General features: G+C 33.5%; 2 protein-coding genes across 2 annotated transcripts; one reads left to right on the top strand and one right to left on the bottom strand.

The window, feature by feature from the left end:
• On the top strand, positions 523–8,046 carry LOC109361007 (putative phospholipid-transporting ATPase 9). Its single transcript, XM_019606277.1, has 11 exons — positions 523–1,946; positions 2,765–4,122; positions 4,558–4,668; positions 4,764–5,040; positions 5,132–5,220; positions 5,307–5,415; positions 5,787–5,999; positions 6,131–6,256; positions 6,361–6,459; positions 6,569–6,760; positions 7,121–8,046. The coding sequence occupies exons 1-11, from the start codon at positions 1,548–1,550 to the stop codon at positions 7,673–7,675; spliced, it is 3,528 nt and encodes a 1,175-aa protein (XP_019461822.1). The 5' UTR covers positions 523–1,547; the 3' UTR covers positions 7,676–8,046.
• LOC109361349 (proline-rich receptor-like protein kinase PERK9) lies at positions 10,497–14,680 on the bottom strand. Its single transcript, XM_019606812.1, has 9 exons — positions 14,067–14,680; positions 13,234–14,012; positions 12,575–12,988; positions 12,414–12,500; positions 12,212–12,282; positions 12,049–12,125; positions 11,781–11,928; positions 11,072–11,233; positions 10,497–10,983 (listed from the first exon to the last, which is right to left on the bottom strand). Exons 2-9 carry the CDS (start codon positions 13,994–13,996, stop codon positions 10,804–10,806), a joined length of 1,902 nt encoding a protein of 633 aa, XP_019462357.1. The 5' UTR covers positions 13,997–14,012; positions 14,067–14,680; the 3' UTR covers positions 10,497–10,803.

The raw sequence follows: 21,469 nt of genomic DNA, 5'->3' as shown, positions 1-21,469 counted from the left end.
TTACATTGTCGGTAAATCATCCACTGTTGATTTGTTAACTACTATTGATTCTCAAACAAAAGAATACAAATCAATGGTAAATGATATACTGATAGTGTAAAAAACTTTACTCTATCGATGCACAGGTTTTAAACTCTTCACATTTTGCTTTTGAATTCGAAAATCCATAACAAACTTCAGTAATTCACTCTTCAGGTTTACCAATTTAGAACTTGATAGATTTCATTAATTACACCACATAAAAATATCTATTAAATAACTAAAAAGATAAATAATTATCAATAATTTTACATAATTAAATAATTATAAATAACTAAATTAATAATATATATTTCTTTTAAAAAATAAAATATCTACTCATATAATAAAATATCTAAAATTATAGAAAATGATATTTAAATTATTCAACAAATTTCTCTTATAAGGAACATAATAACATACATAATTAAAAACTTGTAAACTCATAGTTGGAATTTAATTTTATCCATTGTACCTCTATCTTTATCGCTATTATTAAATAGCTGTGATTTCTTAGGAAACAGAGTGTCTCATTTATCACCATTGAAGAACTCCTTAGTTTTCCCGCGAAACAGAGTGAAGGATTAAGCAAAAAACAGAACAACAACTTCCTTGTCTTTTCTCTGTGTTCACTTCTGCACATGTTGTCATTTTTTTTTCATTTGAAAACCAAAACTCTGTTGACAAATTCCAAATCTTTTTGTTGCTTTTGCTTTTTTGTTTTTAATTTTGACGCTTCATTTCTCATTTTAATGTTACTGTGCCTTCTGAGAATAAAAAGCAATTTTGAAATCTTCATAATCCTGAAAACGGGTAATGTACGTTCAACAACACAGCCTCTCTTTAAGGGTCAAACTACAAAAATGCGAGATCTAATTATCAAACTCTTTTTTCAAAACTTTCTCCTTCAACGCCATGAGAAACCAACAATAGCAACTTTACACAAATAATTAAACATGAACAACAACTTTTACTCATTATTATTATTAGCTTCTCCGAACATTCTTTTCCCTAGCTGAGACTTTAGACGTGTCTGTCTCCTTCTGTGCCTATTTTGTCTTTTCCCATATTTTCACACACAACCTTTTGGGTTTATCTAATTTTGTCATTCTCTGTCATCATCATCATCATCATCATCATCATCATCATCATCATCATCATAAATTAAGGATCTTTCAGTTTTTTTTATCTGGGGTTCAACTCTTTGCTTTAGATTTTCAATTTTTATCTACTGGGTATTTGTGATAAAGGGTCTCGCAGATTTTAAGGATTTTAAGGTTTTGAAGGTTCTAGAAGAGGCTGTGTTGCATTCTGAATTTTGTACTTGTAATTGGAAGTACTTGAAAGTTATTTCCTTTTTTTTAACTCTTCACTATTCTAGCTACTGAGAATACCTTGTTTTGGTATAAACCATCCTGGGCAATTAGTGAGAATAATAATACCTTTGGGACTTAAGAAAGTTTCAAATTTGGCATTGGTAATTTTCTGTGGTAGCTTCTGCTGCTACCTTGTGAGTTTAATTTACCAAAATGAGGGGTGATGGCAAGGAAAGGAAGCAATTGCATCTGAGCAATATCTACTCATTCACGTGTGGCAAACAATCTTTCAAGGGAGATCATTCGCAGATCGGAGGGCGCGGCTATTCGAGGGTGGTGTTCTGCAATGATCTAGATAACTTTGAAGTTTGGCTTAGGGACTATGCAGATAATGCTGTGAGGTCTACTAAGTATACCATTGCTACCTTCTTGCCCAAGTCACTGTTTGAGCAGTTTAGGAGAGTAGCTAATTTCTATTTCTTGGTGACCGGAATCTTGTCCTTCACAGAACTTGCTCCTTATACAGCTGGAAGTGCTATTCTTCCTTTGATTGTTGTTATTGGAGCAACTATGATCAAAGAGGGTATTGAAGATTGGCGTAGGAAAAAACAGGTACCACTTTATCCTGTTTTCACTCTTCAGTTTCATTTTGTTAATTTATTTTTAATTTTGGTTTATGGTTTGTAATTGTACTTATGTTTACTTTATGTTATTCTTTTGCAACACACAGGCTCATAGAATATCAGTTATTCTAGAAAGAAAGTTGTGGTTTTTTTAAAGGGTATGGAAATATTTGGTTTTAAGAGATCAAATGATTCTGTATTTGTGTTGGATGCTAATTTGATTAAAATTGTTGACAGAAGGGTATATGTGTCAATCTTTTGGAAGATTCTAGATTTTTTGTGTGGATTTTTTGGTATGATTGCCGACCCCACCTAGTGGGACTAAGACTTGGTTATTGTTATTTGGTGTTATCGATGAGTTGTTTGAAGTGGATGAAGTTCAATTACACAGGACTTTGTTCATAAATTCCAGTATTAGTAAAAACAATCTCTTAGATTCTAAGTGAATTTTTTTGTTCGTACAACAATTTGAGTTTAATGCTCCAGTTGAAAGTGCTTAATAATTTGTTTTAATTACTGTGCTAGAAAAAGTCCAAAATGGTGTCTATTCTGCTTTAATATTTCCTACATTTTAAGGTCTGTGCAAATTTGGTTTTGATTTCCCTTTTCCTTTCTGTATAATTAAAGATCTATATGTAATTAAAATAAACCAAAAGTTATGCATATTAAGAAGAGTATGCTAAATGGCTATCATTTAGCAATAGCATCATCTATTTGGTGACCCAAATACGGACCAAAAAATGTCAATTTTTATGGAAATATATCAATATCAGGGCATATAATTTAGTTAGGGGAACACTATTGCAGGATATTGAAGTGAACAATAGAAGAGTTAAAGTGCATAAAGGGGATGGAACTTTTGAATATACCGAGTGGAAGAATCTGAGGGTGGGGCATATAGTAAAGATTGAGAAGGATGAATTCTTCCCTGCTGATCTCCTGCTGCTATCATCTAGCTATGAGGATGCAGTCTGCTATGTCGAAACAATGAACTTGGACGGGGAAACAAATTTGAAGCTGAAACAAGGGTTGGATGTAACTTGTTCCTTACACGAGGACTTCAAGTTCCGTGATTTCAAGGCTACAATTAAATGTGAAGACCCAAATGCAAATTTGTATTCATTTATTGGGAGCATAGAGTTTGAAGAGAAACAATATCCCCTTTCTCTTCAGCAACTTCTTCTGAGAGACTCAAAACTTCGTAACACAGATTATGTATTCGGAGCTGTTGTCTTCACTGGTCATGATACGAAGGTTATTCAAAATTCTACCGATCCTCCTTCGAAGAGAAGCAAAGTTGAGAGGAAGATGGATAGAGTTATCTACTTCTTGTTTTGTATTTTATTTCTAATGGCAGTTGCTGGATCTATTTTCTTTGGTGTTATAACTAAAGATGACTTGGACAATGGTATGATGAAAAGGTGGTATCTCAGACCAGATGATTCTACAATTTTCTTTGACCCTAAAAGAGCACCAGCTGCTGCATTATATCATTGTTTGACAGCGTTGATGTTATACGGCTTCTTTATTCCGATATCCTTGTATGTATCAATAGAATTTGTCAAAGTACTTCAGAGCATCTTCATCAATCAAGATATCCATATGTACTATGAAGAAGCGGACAAACCAGCTCATGCCCGTACTTCAAACTTGAATGAGGAACTTGGCCAAGTTGACACAATACTTTCTGATAAAACTGGAACTCTGACATGCAACTCAATGGAATTCATCAAATGTTCCATTGCTGGGGTAGCTTATGGTCGCGGTGTTACAGAAGTTGAGAGGGCCATGAATAGAAGAAATGGTTCACATGTGATAGACGAGAATGTTAGTCTATCAGAATCAGGTGATTTAAAGCAATCTCCTGATAATAGAGCACGTGTCAAAGGTTTCAACTTTACTGATGAAAGGATAATGAACGGAAACTGGGTTAATGAGCCTTATGCAGGTGTTATCCAGAAATTTTTTCGCTTATTGGCAATCTGTCATACAGCCATGCCAGAAGTACATGAAGATACAGGAAATGTCTCATATGAGGCTGAATCTCCAGATGAAGCAGCATTTGTGATTGCAGCGAGAGAAGTTGGTTTTGAATTCTTTAAAAGGACTCAGACTAGTTTAACAATGTATGAGTTGGATCCAGTTTCTGGCAACAAAGTTGAAAGGTTAGTTTTTATTAGCTTTATCTGTTTAGTAACTTAGATTTTGACTGCTGCATTTCTCAGTGCTAATCAAAATGAAAAGTTTTCGACTGAATTTTCATTGAGGAAGGTGCGTTCAGTTACATATTACCACATGTGTTCCTTTTTAGCTGTCTTTTAATGTTATAGGCTTATAGCGCACAAATTGAGAAATGTAATTATCATATTCATTTGTATTAAATTTATGTATCATTTGTAGTAACTAGTCTCATGATGACAGTAGTTAATTTTCAATAAAAATGCGTATAAGTAGCACTTTTACATTCTTCTGCTGGTGTAGTGTATATATCTTATAGCTGCACAGGGATGTGGAGTCTCATGATCTATTTATCTATTGCAGTCTTCTATTCATGCAGTGTTGAATGCGTTAGTTGTACCCTAATTAATTTCATTTGGCAGGATGTACAAGCTTCTCAATGTTTTAGAATTTAATAGCTCAAGGAAGCGCATGTCAGTGATAGTGAAAGATGAAGAAGGGAGAATTTTGCTACTCTGTAAAGGTGCTGATAGGTTTGTGAAAAACTAACCCGCAACCTTCAGTAGTTTGGAGCTTGTACTTTTTCATTTGACCCAATTGACTTGCCTTTTGTCATATTTTCATGCAGTGTAATGTTTGAAAGGCTTAGGAAGAATGGGAGGGAGTTCGAAGAGAACACATTGGAGCACGTGCACGAGTATGCTGATGCAGGTCTGAGGACCCTGATATTGGCATATCGTGAGCTCAATAAAGAAGAATACAAGGAGTTTTATAATAAAATTTCTGATGCAAAAAAATCAGTCAGTGCAGATCAGCAAAGTCTAATTGAGGAAGTGTCAGATAAGATTGAGAGGGATTTGATTCTTCTTGGTGCAACTGCTGTCGAGGACAAGCTCCAAAATGGGGTGAGTTTGGATTTAGGAAAAAGAATGTTTACATATGAAGGTTTATCAACTGGAATATGACTTGGCATGTAGCTTCTCATTATTTTGCTAGGTTCCTAATTGCATTGACAAGCTTGCCCAAGCTGGAATTAAGATCTGGATTTTGACCGGGGATAAAATGGAGACTGCCATCAATGTTGGGTATAATATTGCAATTGTGCCCTTTTAAAATTGGCTTCAGAGCAAGAATTAATTTCCGAGATATTGACATCAATGTACTATTGCAGTTATGCTTGTAGTTTGCTTAGACAAGGAATGAAGCAGATTATAATTCATTTGGAGACTCCTGAAATTCAAGCAGTGGAGAAGCTCCGAGACAAGAGGGCTATTGCCAAGGTAAAATAAATTTCAGCCATTATAGGTAACAAGATCATTCTCTTAAAAGATTTCAATACCCCAATGAGATCTTTTCCAAGCAGTTGATATTTTGAACTTATATTTCTTTGATTCTTCCATTCTGGTTTTGCAATTAAAGCCACTTGGTAGAGTTATGTGAAATTAAGAATTCTGTTAACTGCACTTGCATGGCATTGTTTTTGTTGACAATGCGTGGATTCTGCTATTGTGCTTCTTTCCTTTTGTTTTTTCTCATGTGAACTTCTCTTTATCTTGTCCGAAGGGCTTGCTTGGTGTGTGAGTATCTTAGTGAAATTATAGAGTTAAAAATTAAGATCCTGATATTTTTAGCTGAATCATGCATGATTCAGGCTTCAAGGGAAAGTGTTCACAATCAGATATATGAAGGCGCACAGCAAGTTATTGCCTCCAGAAGAACCTCTGACCAAGCATTTGCTCTGATTATTGATGGAAAATCACTTGCTTATGCTCTGGACGATGATATGAAGAACATGTTTCTAGACCTTGCTGTTCGTTGTGCATCTGTTATCTGCTGCCGCACGTCGCCAAAGCAGAAGGCACTGGTATGTTTCAGTCTATTCAGTGTTTCTTCCTCTCTATTTGACATCATGTCCTTATTTTTTTGTTAATTCTGATAATAGTACTAGTTAGCTTTAAAAAATATATTTTTTTAATATTTGTTCCTCTCTTAAAGGTCACTAGACTGGTCAAATCTGGAACTAGGAAAATTACTTTAGCTATTGGTGACGGAGCAAATGATGTGGGAATGCTTCAAGAAGCAGATATAGGGGTTGGAATTAGTGGTGTTGAAGGAATGCAGGTACTCAGAAAATTGACATACTATTCATCTTTTGTTCTTATATTGGCTTATGCTTTCATATTTCTTTTCTTACAACTTTGTGTTATTTATCCTCTGTTCCTCAGGCTGTTATGTCTAGCGATATTGCAATTGCACAGTTCCGTTATTTGGAACGTTTGCTTCTTGTACATGGACATTGGTGTTACCGAAGGATTTCGTCAATGGTATTGTCACCCTTATATCTAGATCTCAACACTTTATTATTAGGCTCTAAAAGATGGTCTGAAACCTTTGTTCGGCATTCTTATTAACTTTTCATTCTTCTTTTAACAGATATGCTATTTTTTCTACAAGAATGTCACATTTGGCTTTACTGTATTCTTATATGAGGTGTATGCATCGTTCTCTGGGCAGCCTGCATACAATGACTGGTTTTTGTCTCTCTATAATGTCTTCTTTTCATCACTGCCGGTGATTGCCCTTGGGGTTTTTGACCAGGATGTATCTGCCCGGTACTGTCTGAAGGTAATCCTATTATTCATCATATAATATGTCATCATGTTTGTAGCAATGGTTGCGAAATGAAAAAATTTACTATTGTCCTTTTATAAAATTGCATGCTGGTCTCCTGAAGAGCCGAGAGAACATCGAACAGAATATATCTAACACGGAACAAAACTCATATCTTCGGTTATGTCTTGTTTTGACATGTCTATCAAACGCTAACTTAGGAAGCCCACTGTAAAGGGCAGTAGTACTGTTTAAAAAGATCAATCTCAATCATATTACGGCAATGCTATTTTAAAATGCAGTGAGCATTGACTTGCTTGATCCGGGATTCCTATTTTACTTCTCTGATCATTCCTTGTTATTTTAATGTTGTAGTTTCCTATGTTATATCAAGAAGGTGTCCAAAATATCCTCTTTAGCTGGCGACGAATTCTCACCTGGATGCTTAATGGGTTTATCAGTGCCATAATAATTTTCTTCTTCTGCACAAAAGCAATGGAGATTCAGGCCTTTGATGATAAGGGAAGAACCGCAGAGAGGGATATACTTGGAGCAACAATGTATACTTGTGTGGTTTGGGTTGTAAACTTGCAGATGGGACTTGCTATAAGTTACTTCACCTTGATTCAACATATTTTCCTCTGGGGCTCCATTGCTCTCTGGTATTTTTTCCTCATCGTGTACGGAACAATGACTCCGACCTTTTCTACAATTGCTTACAAAGTATTCATCGAATGTCTCGCTCCGGCTCCTTCCTATTGGATTGTGATTTTTTGTGTGGTTATCTCAACACTCACACCATACTTCTCTTTCTCAGCAATTCAGATGCAGTTCTTTCCTACCTATCACGAAATGGTACAATGGATAAGGTATGAGGGGAAGACAGATGATCCAGAATTATGTGAAATGTTGGTTCAACAGCGCGCATAGCGGCTAAGAGAGAAAGTGCTACTAACCATAGATAATATATGGCATATCATTATTTCAACCATGAGATGTACTTTCTGTATAACATGCTTGAAAATAAAAATTACCATGCCCATAGTTATGGAAATGCTTTCTGGATCCTCTCATCCAGCAAGGTATTTTATCATTTTCACTTCCATGGGGATGGCAAGGTGCAACCATTCAACATTTAGCAGTGAATATGGACAGAAGAATAAACTATATACTTGTTTTTGGCCATTTCAGGCTGAAATTGTAAGTCACTGTACAGAAGCTATAAAGTTTTGTAGAGTTAGATAGTGTTGCTTCTCAGTATAGAAATCATGACAGAATTCCTCTGTTTGTTTTGAGTGATTCTTGCACCTCAACATCTTATAAATCCCATACATCAAATAAATCAAATGATATCAGTAGTTTTTGGAAGGTCTCTAACTTTGAAATGCTTTTTTGAAGCCAAACTTTTAGAATAGTATACCAGCCAAGCTTGAATAATTTCAATATTTATAAACGTCAAACTATTATTTGGAAATTTCTTAAAGCATATTTAAAATAATGTTTCGGGAAAATGTTGTGAAACTAATGAGTTATCTACTTACATAATGGCCAATATAAAAGAGTATTAAGCTGCTAATATAAAAATGAAAACAAATCCAAAATATGAAAAAGTCTCCAACATATCGGAATAGGCAAACATAATTTTTCTATTACATTAGTTTATAATTTGATTTTTAAAAAGAAACCAAAAAACAAAAATGGTAACATTAATAAACATGGCTTTCTTCCAAATGTACCGAGAATGTATGCAAGTGTGTTCACATTTCCAATTCCAATGAACAATTTTCTGCACCCCCAGCTTCTATTATTTCCATATGAAAATTGAAATAAATTAGGAAAGAAAGCAATTACACAATTGATGAAAGATTATCTCTAATTAGGAAAGCTACAATTTTAAGTATAAATTAAAATAAGTTGACATCCAATTAAAACAAACCTTCTTATTGAAGTTATTGAATAACACAAAAATAATACATAAAAACTAAGTATAAGAGTTCATTCCCCAATTGAAAGGGGAATAAAAAAGATACATACAATTGCGGTGGGGGATACAAAAAAAATTTAGTTGGCGACACATACATAAACATATAGTATTAAAATTATGATATAATGAAAAAATAAATATATTAGTTGCTAATGTGACTAAAATCTTACAAAGTGTACCATACATAAAATCATATGATAATAATATTTACAACAATGAAATTTAAAATAAAGAAATGTCTTGGTCAAAATTTTAAAATATTATCTATGAGTGTGGAATGACTATTTTTATCAATAAATCAACTTGACTAATATCCTTATAACATTTGTTGAAAAACCTATAGAAAAACTGCATGAAAAGTGCTAGTACTTAAATTTTCAAAGTCTTCGTCACATCACCTCCCAATATATATTTTTTATTTTTAATTTATTAAGCAATGTCCTTACCATAGTTGATAATATCTTTCCCTTACAATTTAGTTATACATTAAACATATTGTATGTATTTTTTTTAAATATTTTGTGGGGGCACATATGCCCCCAAAACTGCAAACGTGGATCCACCTGATCGTTATTGAAAAGTGTCATTTTCCAAATTTAGCTGAAAAACTTGTTCATAGCGTTAGAGCAACTTGTTTTAAGGTTTTTATTAATAGAATAAGAATATGGGTTCAAGCCCTTCTCCTTCATGTTTTACTTATTATTCATCCGAAAAAAATAGAATAAAAACATTTTTATTTTTTTTCTTTGTTGATTATTTTTATTTTCTGATTTTTGTTTTTAAATAAAAACAATTCTTGGTTGTTTTTAGTTAAGAAAAAGTAGGAAGAGATCTAGATGTTGTGAGAAAAAAGTAGATATCATGAGATCAAATAAGAATGATATTTGCTATCGTAAGAAAAAATATAAATATTTTATAGAGAGTTGTAATAAATTATAAAATAATATGTAAGACTTCGTTATAATTAAATAAAATTTATGAACAACACTTAATTCCAAATCATTATCACCACTGACATAGTTGATGATTAAGTTAATAGGGGTTTATATGCTTCAATAAATCCATATCGACATACATCATCTAGAATTTCTTATTCAATATTACTCATCTATCTTATTAACTTGTTTTGTTGTTATTAATTGCTTTTATTTTTTCATACAATGATTTTATTTTTCAAATTTATTTTGTTTCGAATAAATGTTTTGAATTTGTGATTATAGTTATAGTGGAACTCTAAAAGTGATTATCTCATGTTCATCTTCACAACTGAGCTTATAGTCACCCTTTTATTTTTTATATGCTTATGATGACATCATCATAATTGTCTGGGAGGATTGTTTTTTTCTATAAATTTGTTACTGCACCATTTTAAGTGCTTGATAATGCAGTGGAAGATACTTTACACACTAAATAACTATCATGTTTGTTATAAAGTAAAGTCTTAAAATTACTTCATTTTCTTTTTCACTAGAAATGTTTTCAATGTTTTTTTCCTCTTCAAAACAATGTCTTGTTACAACAGCCAACAAAGTGTTGTCTAGTGGTACAAGACCCACTGAATCTTAAGGATGACCAAAAGGTCAATAGTTCGATTCCTAGAGGCGACATTTTTTGGGAGGGACAACCACGCACCTGAAAGTGATTAGTTCCTTATCCAAAAGGTGAGAAATATCCTTGGTAGTACCAAAAATAATGTGCACCTCAACAAAGTCCATTATAACATTATAATCTTTTGATTCTATCTTGTTAGAAATTCAATAGATCATCTTTGAACAAATCAATCAAGTTATCATCCTTATCATCAAGAGTAAAATATGTAATTTTTATACAAATGCTAATCACAAAAACAGAATTGCTGCCTAAGAACAGCTAATGCGAAAAGAATAAGAATTCTGTCACAAAAATGGAGTGTTTGAACCTGATGCAGTCAATTACTAAGTGGAAACTGGAAACGGCCGTGCAGCTTGGCTGAGCCATGACCGTAACCAACTAAACTCGACCGAGGCCTCCCCTTGGCTTTGCTCGATAGCATCTTTTGGTCCAAGATAAACTCTTCCAGTACATAGAGTGACCTTCAAGCATTCAAACTATCCTGGCTAAAAAAGTCTGAGCTGTAATTTTGACTACCAAATGCCATCCTTCGAAATAATCTTATTTGGGCAGATTGTTGCGCAGAGTTAAACGCCTCGCTTTCTCCAACCCGCATTCCGTTTGTTAGATCTGAACCTGCTAAGCTATCGAAAGCTCTAACAACCTATCACACATAATTGTTCAAGAAAAACAATCTCTGTAATTTTTTGTTTTCTAGTTGACAATTAAAGAGAAACTTTATAACTAAATACCTGTCCCATGCGAGGTCTCTTTGCAGCCGAATGCCGCACACAAGCAGCAGCAATTTCAATCAAGCAAAACATTTCACTTTCAACATAGTTCTTTTCTAGCCTTGGATCTGCCAAACTATCATAACCCTCATTATCAAGTGCATGACTCAGCAAAGGTCGAGCCTGAGAAAAAAAAGTAGCATCTTTAGTGAGGAAAGGTTGACTTTAGAAAATTCAAGAATGATTCAAGTGAAGATAATGACTTTTACAGGTTTCGACAATAGACATTATAGCCATATATCTGGCCAAAAAGTTTATGATACAAATATATGAACCAAATGATGCATACTAAACTCAAGACCAAAATATTATACTCCAATTAATATACACATAAACATTTGTCTGGTCTCTAAATAATTTACCTGATTTGATCATCAAGAAATGCAAACTATTAGAAAATAGAGGCATGTATGGCAAGGACTTCAGTTGTAACTGATATTTCCGATTTCTAGGATTCTGTTCAACATGAGCTTACCCAAGAAAATATAGAACATTGGTTCACTCACTTCAATCCTTTTAGTGTGCTCGACTAAATAGGTCGGTGATTCAATTTTTAGTTCAATTTAATCCCAATCAATTTTTAGTATGTACTAATGGCTTCACAAACACCAAATTAGTGAAAGATAGGTTCAATAACAAGAGTGATAAGAAGATTAGCATCAATATTTACCCATTCAACTAGACTTTCATCTCCCATGGGTTGAGATGTATCTACTGACTTTCTTCCGGTAATGAGTTCCAAAAGCACGACTCCAAAAGAATATACATCAGACTTCTCAGTCAATTTTCCGCTTGATGCATATTCAGGAGCAACATACCTTTAAGAGGAAAAAAGGCAATTGATGTTGGTACAGTTTTTGGTACTAAACGTTTGTTGGTCTTAGTGCAATAGTAAAAATCGAAGAAGAGAAGTCTGTAGACCTTATAATGATACTCACCCAAAAGTTCCCATGACTCGTGTGGTTACATGTGTATTTGCATCAAGAGCTAATTTGGCTAGGCCAAAATCTGAAACCTGTCACATTAAAGATTGGAATGCTAAGATTAGAATATAAGTAGAACAAACAATATCAAACTTTACATGAGAAGGATGGCACATACTTGAGCATCAAAATTGTAATCTAAAAGAATGTTTGATGACTTGATATCCCTGTGAATAACCCGAGGATTACCTGAAATGTGCATAACATTCAACTTTTAGCACATTCTGAAAATGCAAATTTCTGAAAGGAGAGGGGAGATATCGGCATTTATTTATGTAAATGTTGAGACCAAGAATAAAATAACAATGATAAGTAATTACAGTCTTCATGGAGATAAGCTATTCCTCGAGCTGCACCAGCTGCGATCTTAACACGATTTTCCCAACCTAGCACAGACCTACCTTCCTCTGCAACCATTGACATCAGTTAAAACAATCAAAATATCATGAAATAACCTTTTACCACTCAGAAGCAGATTTACCATGCAGATGAAAATAAAGATTATTGTTAGGGACATAGTCATAGACAAGCAGTCTTCTGTCATCTTGAATGCAGTATCCGACTAAAGAAACCAAATGGCGATGATGTATGCGACTAATAATTTCAACTTCAGCTTTGAATTCTCTCTCTCCTTGACCTCCACCAATTTTCAACTGCTTCACTGCTATCTCTCTCCCATCAGGTAGGTATCCTTTATATACAGAACCGAATCCTCCCTCGCCCAAAAGATTTTGACTTGAGAAACCATTTGTTGCCTTGATTAGCTCTTCATATGAAAACAATGACCTAGAGTTTCCTAGTCCACCAGGCTCAGATGGTGGTGTATACACAACATCACTGCCAGAGCCACTTTGTACAGGAGGAGCTGAAGAATGTGTCTTAAAACATGATGAATCTGGACAAAATTGCAGACTTCAATTATTTCAATGGCTACAAATTTTCAATGGTTTACTTAATTGTTTATTTATAGTTAGAGAAATTCATATAAACTAATTCAACATACCCAACATATGCACCAATTGTAATCACAGCTCTGTCTTATTAAATTCCAAAAGTACTAAACTACCAATTAAAATAGAGTGAGACATAAGAACAACCTATTAAATAAACAATTATGGTGTTGTTTTGTAACAAGTCTACCTGATTCAGGTGAAGAGGGAAGAGTGGATGGCATGACATAACCACCATTTTGTGGCCCTTTTTTCTTTTGCCTCCTAATGCACCATATAGCAACTCCAATGAAGCCAAGTAAGAAAAATCCAGCCACAACACCAATAGCAACTATACCTGCAGTACTAATTCCTTTTCCACTACTACTACCAGGTCCAGGGCTTGAGTTCTTTGATCCATTTTGTGACGGTGGTGGCGTAACGAGCAAGGGCGGAGGTGGTGACAACCGAATCGTGGGTGATGGAGGGGGAGGCGAATTAGGGGTGGAAGTTGGTGATGGTGGTGATGATGGTTGTGGTGGCACGGATTGTGTAGGTGGCGGAGAACCTTGGGCTGGCGGTGCAGTGGTCGGAGGAGGGGATAAACTCTCTGGTGGCGATGATGAGTTGTTAAGTGGGCTTGATGGTGGTGGAGAATTTCCTGGTGGGACTGGTGATGGCGGTACCGGAGAAGATGGAGGTGCTGGTGGTGGTGATATCGGAGGAGGGGCTGATGGTGAGGTTGGAGGAGGAGATACTAAAGGTGGGGGAGGTGAAGCTTGGGGCGGCTGTGATGGTGGGGCCGGTGGAGACACTGCGGGAGGAGGAGCCGATGGGGTTGCCGGAGGAGGAGACTGAGATGGCGGTGGGGTTGAAATTGAAGTGTTAGGTGCAAGGGAAGATTGTGATGGAGTTGTGGTGGTAGGTGGTGGTGCGGCGGTGGAAGATGCCGAAGACGGCGATGCCGCTGACATATTCCTCAGCAATAAAATCAAATCAAATAACAGAAATGTTCCTTGCTTAAAATTCTCATTCGAAACACAAACCAAAGTTGAAAACTTTAGATACCAACTATTATGATGCAAGACCAAAGGATCAAAATTTTAGAGCTTAAGCTTAACAAAGGATGAAAATATGAGATGCAGAAAAGTTGGTGTCACCAAACTTCACCAATCGAAACCAATGCGTGAAGTGTCAGAAACAACTTGTAATAATACTCTAAATAGAAATAATAATATATAACACAACACAACACAACCCAGATAACAAAAATATGATTTTGAGCAATAACCTTAGCTAAGGAAGAATCAATCAGATTGAAAAGCTCCAATTTTCAATGGGAAAAAAGTAACCTTTATCGTTCCATACAATCTATGTAAATTTCTATTAATGTTTAATTTTGATTACAGAGAAAGTTTCAGAATCTTCTTTAGTGAAAGACATCATCATTAAAAAGGGAACTCAAACCTTAATGAAATATAAAGGTGTAAGCTTTGAAGTTTGAAACTTTGAATAGTTCTGACAGTTGACTGTGTTTTTTTTTGTTGAGGAAGTGTGTTCTGTTTTATGCATAGGTTTCATCACTCGTGCATTGTTGGGTCCCAAATCCACAAACAACGTGAAAGTGACTCCAAAGAAAGAATGAATGCAGCCCCACAATTCTCTTTCAATTTTGATTTATTGTTTTTACTTTTTAGATAATTCTCTATATCAATTTCTAATAGTGGACAAATTTGAAATTTTCATTCATTTCCTATATTTTGCAAATCAGTAATGCTATATAGTTTAGTTAAACATTGCTAAATTAAATTATTTTAAGTCTACAAAAAATGTCATATGGTTTATTTCATTAATTTTATTTTAACTTTATATAATTACATGTAATTTGTTTGCTGGAACTAATACAAATAATTAAATTTTAAATAATAATGCTTATGTTGGTTAGTTACCCAATTAATCAATTATATAATATTAATATATGACTTTCAAATTAGTTTATAATATGATTGACTATTTTAATAAGATGATAATGTTGACTGATTGAATAATGATATATATAATATATGATTGGTTGATTGATGGTGTAAGTATTTTTATTTAGTAAATAAAAATTAAATCTAATACTAAAATTAATATAATTTCATAAAATTTTATACATCAACATATCATTTATTATTTATTTTTACTAGTTACTAGCGTGTTGACAGTCACTATCGTGTCTGTCAACCCGCTTTCCTATCTTATAATGTATAGTTTGTATATCATAAATGTCAAACATAATATTTTGTGTTAAATATTTGTAATCTTGAATTTATTTGATTGGTGTAATGTTCTACATTAAAGACTGATAGTCATAATGTAAGAATAAAAAATAATTAACCAAATAATATGAGCATATATTAGGTGGAGAGGAACATTAGGTTATATATATATTTTTTTTGTATATTTAGAAAATAATGAGGGCAAAATAGGAAGAACCACAAATTACACTATGGCAGGTGGTTATTTTGGGCTTTCTATTTATAAGTAGTATAGATATTTAAAAGTTAAAAATAATAATTAAATATAAGTAATAAAAGATATAATGTAAAAAATCTTATACCATTAGTACATATATTATTTTATCTTAAAATCAAATCAAATAAAAATAAACTGTCACCCAACGTAAGGGCTCTGCTCACAGCATTGTCTGCGTTTTTTCATTTTTTATTATCCCATCTTCTACATCATAACTTGCAAAGTTTATCATGGGCCATGGGCAAGTCTCAATAAGAAGCAAAAAAACAAACGAAATTAATGGATAACTAAACAAAAAATTCCTCATTCAAGCGTTGATTTTGTCTTCAAACTGGATCCACCTATGGATAATTTATACCAATGATGTAAAAACTGTACGGTACCGGCCAATTCAACCGAAAAATTGGTGAATTGGACCCCTAACCGGTACGGTACAGATGTTGAACTGACCAAATATCAAAATCGGTCAAAACTGATCAAAAACCGGTCAAAGCCGGTTTATACACATATTTTTTTTTTTAAAAAAAAAACTTAAAAACTCATTACAATGTGACTCATCTTTCCAACCCTTCTCCAACACTTCAAGACACATGCTTCCAATGCATACTTAGATTACACCTTTTGATTTCTAACATTTGTGTGTAATCTCAGTGACATTTGTGTAACCTTGGAGTACTTTCTGAAGATAGGATTTGGTGGAAAAATATAATATCGATATGTGACAACTTTGACTCATTGGTTTAAAACTCCAAATTTATTTGTTTTGTAGAGTGAGTTATAAACTTGTGTCATTTATTTATATTTTGCGGTTGTTAAGTGATGCTTCTGGATTGATATATGTTTTGTAATTTAGACTTTGAATTTGTTAAAGACTTAAAGTTGTTTGTTTATGTGAATTTTGAGTAGATTATAAATTTGAGTATCTACCTATTTGGAATTTTTTTTTGTTATAGGTTTATATATATAAATATAAGTAGGTATGTCCGGTTTAACCGGCATACGGTTTAATTACTAAACCACCGGTTGAACCACTGTACCACTATACCAGTACCATGACCGATTTGATAACCGATGCGGTTTTAACAACACTAATTTATACTTGCAATATTTGTTTGATAGTATGAGCAAGTAATATAAAATTTTATAAATTAAAATGAGAAAAAAAGATATATACATCTACACCATAAGAATTTTTTACATTTGCTAATATATTATTCACTATTTATATTTTATCATTATTGATGTACAAATATTTACATCAATAATATATAAATATTATACTCAATTAAAATTGGCATTGGCTGCAATTTATTTGTGCATAAGATTCCAGATGGGTTTTCACAATTAAACAGCTTATTTATTTTAGTGACACATTTTATAGGCGCATTATTTTAATTAACCAAATAAATATGATGATTTACAAATATGGATATACCATGAGGACAATTGTTGGGTAAATATCAAATTTCTTTTTCAATTTTTATGATGTGACATAGATGTTATTGTACATTATGATTTGAAGCATTATCATGTCAGGACTTATGACTTATATTTTTCAACAGAAATATTAATCAAATGATGTATATGGTATAACCAAAAAATTATATCCGAAAATTCAAATAAAATAGTTTACAAATTGGCAAAATTCTTATATGGACTCAAAAAACAAATGTCTCATCATTCATGGCATGAGTTCCATTATGTGACTAACTCCAATGGTTTTGCCATGAAAGTGGTTGACAATTGTATGAGCAAATATATTTACTTATATTGTATGTTGATGATATATTACTTTCCACTAATGATATAAGTATGTTACATAAGATTAGGAGATTTATATCAACACATCTTGAGATGAAAGAGCTTGGTGATGTCTCCTTTATATTTACGATCCATATAAGATTGTGATAAAGAAGCTAAATTGATAAGGTATTAACCTATGTCATTTGGGTGTATTAATATTACTGATCATTAATTAATAACGAGTTTAGTATGCTTTAATAAGGAAGTTGCTTGGATTCTATATACTATATAATTAATGGACAAAAATTGAATTTAAAAATCTTTGTTAAATAACACACATCTTATAAATAGGAAGTTTTGGTCCTAACCAAGGAAAATCAGGGTTGATTAGAAGACAAAGTTATTGGAAATAGCTCAAAATGATTCCTTATGCACTTATGACCGAAGGAAAATTAGGGTTGACCGAGACAAAACCAATGCTGACTGTGAAAATATGGCTCGTGATCAAGATAGGCCTGACCGAGGAACCACACGCACATTACACCAGTTTCTGAGTGTGACCCACACACCAACTTATGAGCTTGGTGCATCAACTTATGGGCTTAGTGCATGGGACTTGGTGCATCATTCTCTGATTGAGGCGCCTGGACCTTGGCGCACCAAACCAGTCATCAAGGCACATCAGCGTGGGACTTGGTGCAACAAGTATGACCGAGGAACGTGGGACTTGGTGAGACACTTGACCGAGGTGCATAAGACCTGACACAACAAACCTGGTCGAGGAACTTGGGCGTGGCACACAAAGCTTGACCGAGGCGCATGAACATCTTAGCTTGTTTCTTGACTGTACCTCTTGGGTCATGGCACATGTTTTCTGACCGCGTATTAGAAATCATGTTTGGTACATCAGTTTCCTTTTTGGGTTTTTTTGTTATTTGTATGAGCTTTTTGGGTCTTTCCATTTTTAGGTAGCTTATGGTTAATTCTCTTATATTAGTTAGGGGTTAGTTTGTTGTTTTAGTTATTGCTTGATTTTGAAGCAACCATCTTTCTCTTATATATAAAGGGGTGTTTGTCCCTTTAGTTAATCTATCAATGAAATATATAATGAGGTCATTCAGCTATACTTGCAATAAAAGTGTCTCTTCCATTCGGTCCATGTGCATTGTGACAGTGATGAACTCATCATAATCTATGAGTCCATTGCCATCAACATCAGCCTGTAATTTGCAGAAGGAAAAAGAAAATGTCTAAAGAACTGTTCTAGGCAGAAGTTATTTTTGTCATGTTGTGCTACAAAGAAGAGAGGGAGAAACTTACAGCTTCCATTAATTGCTACGTAGGTTTTAAATGGTGTGGATTGGATTCAAACATTCTAGATTTATTTTTTGTTTGTAGAATTTAATGTTTAAGGTAAAGTTGTGTTTTTGAGGCTGTTTGGTGGGGATTGCTTCATGCCATATATCGTAATAAACATTGGTCATTCAACAATGCAATTTTGAACGTCGTTATTGAAAATGAGGCAGAAAAATATCAACAGCGCATAATAAAACAGGCGCTGTCAATTTGTGTAACTTAAACAGCGCATTCTGGACAAAACGCTATTGAACATCAATAATATTAGCGCTGACTTGAATGATTTATGTTTAACAACGCATTTGATAGAAAGCGCTATTGATGTTAATGCATGCATCAACAACGCATAATAAAGGAAGCGTTATTGAAGATGACATAGTAACCACGCTTGCTTAATTATGCGTTGTTGATGTTTTACGACTTTTTAAACGTCCAAGATATTAATGGTGGCAGTTATGTGTCTCTTCGTTTGTTGAAATATTAAATGGTTGATTGATTATGTGTTTCTTGGTTGTTGAAACATTAATGGTTGAGTGGTTATGCGTCTCTTCGTTTGTTGAAATATTAATGGTTGCTCATCTATAAATATTGTGGTTCACTCAATGTTTTATTTCATCAGTAAGACTATGTGTTTCTATAAGAGTATGTTCATGACGATAGGAGGAATAAAATACAAAGTAGTAAAAAAAAGAGCAATATGTAGAGAGTGAAAAAGAGAAAAAGGACCCAATTTGTATAGAGGCGTTAGGGAAAAAAATTATGTTTGTGTTTCAGAATCATGTCAAGGTAACAACTTTTGATTTTGCAAAAGGACCCAGATTTCAGAAGGAAAGTGGATGTCATACAAGATTTGCATTAGATGAAGGTTTAATTTGTAAAGTATTGAGTTCACTGAGCTCTTTCAATTTTTTCAGTTCATTGAAATCTTTTGATTTTCAAAACGGACCCAGATTTCAGAAGGAAAATGATTGTTATACAAGATTTGCGTGAGATGAAGATTTGTATAGAGAAGTCGGGGAAAAAATTATTTCCTTCATTGAAATCATGTCAAGGATATCTTTAAGAACTTTTGATTTGGCAAAAGGACCCATATTTTGAAAGGAAATAAAAGGAAAAATTTATTTCCTTCATTGAATTCTTTTTCATTGTATTCTTCATTTGTCAAATCATTTAGTTCATTATATTCGCATGTACCAAATCATTTAGTTCATTATAATATGTTTTGTTTCTCTGAATGAATAATAAAACAATTATTTTAGATGTTAATTTGTATTTTTTGTTAATTATTTAGATGATTATTTTCTTTAATACTTTTGCTGTTCCTTATTAATAAATTAATCACAATAAACAAACTAACAATACTTAATAAATGCAAAAACAAATTAACAAAATGTAATGTTTAATATTTTTCCAGTTTCGTATTAATAAACACAATTATATAGTAATCTACTTCATGACAACTTCATCTTAATTAACGTTAATTCATGTTGTATAAATATTTTCCAGTTATGTAAAATGTTAATTTAACAGCGCATAACTACGAGCACGCTATTAATTTGGAAAATGAGTTCAGTTTAACAACGCATAATTATGATTGCGCTGTCAATTATATTTTATTCAACAACGTATAATTAATATAGCACACTCAATTAGATTTTGTTCAACATTGCTACATATCGGTAGCGATGTCGATGTGTTAATGAAAAACACTTGGATACACAACAACAACGTAATCCTTAATATACACTCACTGTTGAAGATGTCAATACAACATCACCACTTTTAGTATACGTTGTTGAAGATGTGTTAATAAAAATAAATAGTAAACAACTGGATACACAACAACAGCACAATCCTTAATACGTGTTGTTGAAGATGTCAATACAACAACACTACTTTTAGTATATGTTGTTGAAGATGTCTATTCAACAACGCTACTATTAATATGCGCTGTTAAACATGAATCGTAAACCCTCATACACCCAGCAAACTTAAATGAAAAGAAATCCTCATACTCTCAGCAAACCCTCATACACCCAGCAAACCCTCATACACCCAGCAAACCCTCATACACTCAGTAAACCCTCATACTCTCATAAACCTGAAAAAACTTCATCAATGGCTTCCCAAAGTGGCGATCATAGTTCTCATAGTGGTGATGAAGGTACACCGACTCTACAAGACAAGCAAATCGTTGCTAAAAAATGACCTCCACGTCGAATGGCTTCCATGAAGAATGTCATTCGGACAAGAAGTAAGGATGTGAAGGTAGAAGTTCAATGGAACTCTAAAGGCCAACCATTAAACTCAAAGGGTCGCAACACATTGGTAAGCTACATTGGTGTTGTTGTTAGGCATAATCTGAAACTAATATTCAACAAATGGAGTGATGTAGGAAATAACATGAATGAACATATTTGGAATAAAATAATAGTAAGTTTATTTTTCAGTTTTTGTGTTTTCATGCAATATATAATGTATAAGTGTTTTTATTTCAGTCAACTTTTGATGTTGGTGAGGATCATAAGGATTATATCCTTAAATCGGTTGACAAGACTCTCCGACAATTCCGAACTGATGCCAGAAAATTACTCAGGGATGCTAATGTCAATGTCAACCTAAAATCTCTAACTAAATATACAAATATCATTGATGAAGAGGATTGGAAGACTTTTATCACCCTACGCACACAAGACGAGTCTTTCTTGATAAAATCATATTCTTTGTATTGAATTTGGTATATATGCTTTTGTATATACATATATATGATTGTTGATATTAATGTTGTTTATTGTTTCAGAAATTAAGTAATGAAAACCGCAAGAGGGCAT

Source organism: Lupinus angustifolius, chromosome LG11, assembly GCF_001865875.1.
Source record: "Lupinus angustifolius cultivar Tanjil chromosome LG11, LupAngTanjil_v1.0, whole genome shotgun sequence".
NCBI classification, from domain to species: Eukaryota; Viridiplantae; Streptophyta; class Magnoliopsida; order Fabales; family Fabaceae; genus Lupinus; species Lupinus angustifolius.
This window is presented reverse-complemented; position numbering and strand designations above follow the sequence as displayed.

Coding starts and splice junctions, on each gene's coding strand:
- LOC109361007 (XM_019606277.1), top strand. CDS start 1,548: ATGAGGGGTGATGGCAAGGAAAGGAAGCAATTGCATCTGAGCAATATC. Junction 4,123..4,557: donor TCTGGCAACAAAGTTGAAAG/GTTAGTTTTTAT, acceptor TTCATTTGGCAG/GATGTACAAGCTTCTCAATG. Junction 6,000..6,130: donor CGCCAAAGCAGAAGGCACTG/GTATGTTTCAGT, acceptor CCTCTCTTAAAG/GTCACTAGACTGGTCAAATC.
- LOC109361349 (XM_019606812.1), bottom strand. CDS start 13,996: ATGTCAGCGGCATCGCCGTCTTCGGCATCTTCCACCGCCGCACCACCA. Junction 12,989..13,233: donor TCCCTCTTCACCTGAATCAG/GTAGACTTGTTA, acceptor AATTTTGTCCAG/ATTCATCATGTTTTAAGACA. Junction 12,501..12,574: donor TCTTTATTTTCATCTGCATG/GTAAATCTGCTT, acceptor CAATGGTTGCAG/AGGAAGGTAGGTCTGTGCTA.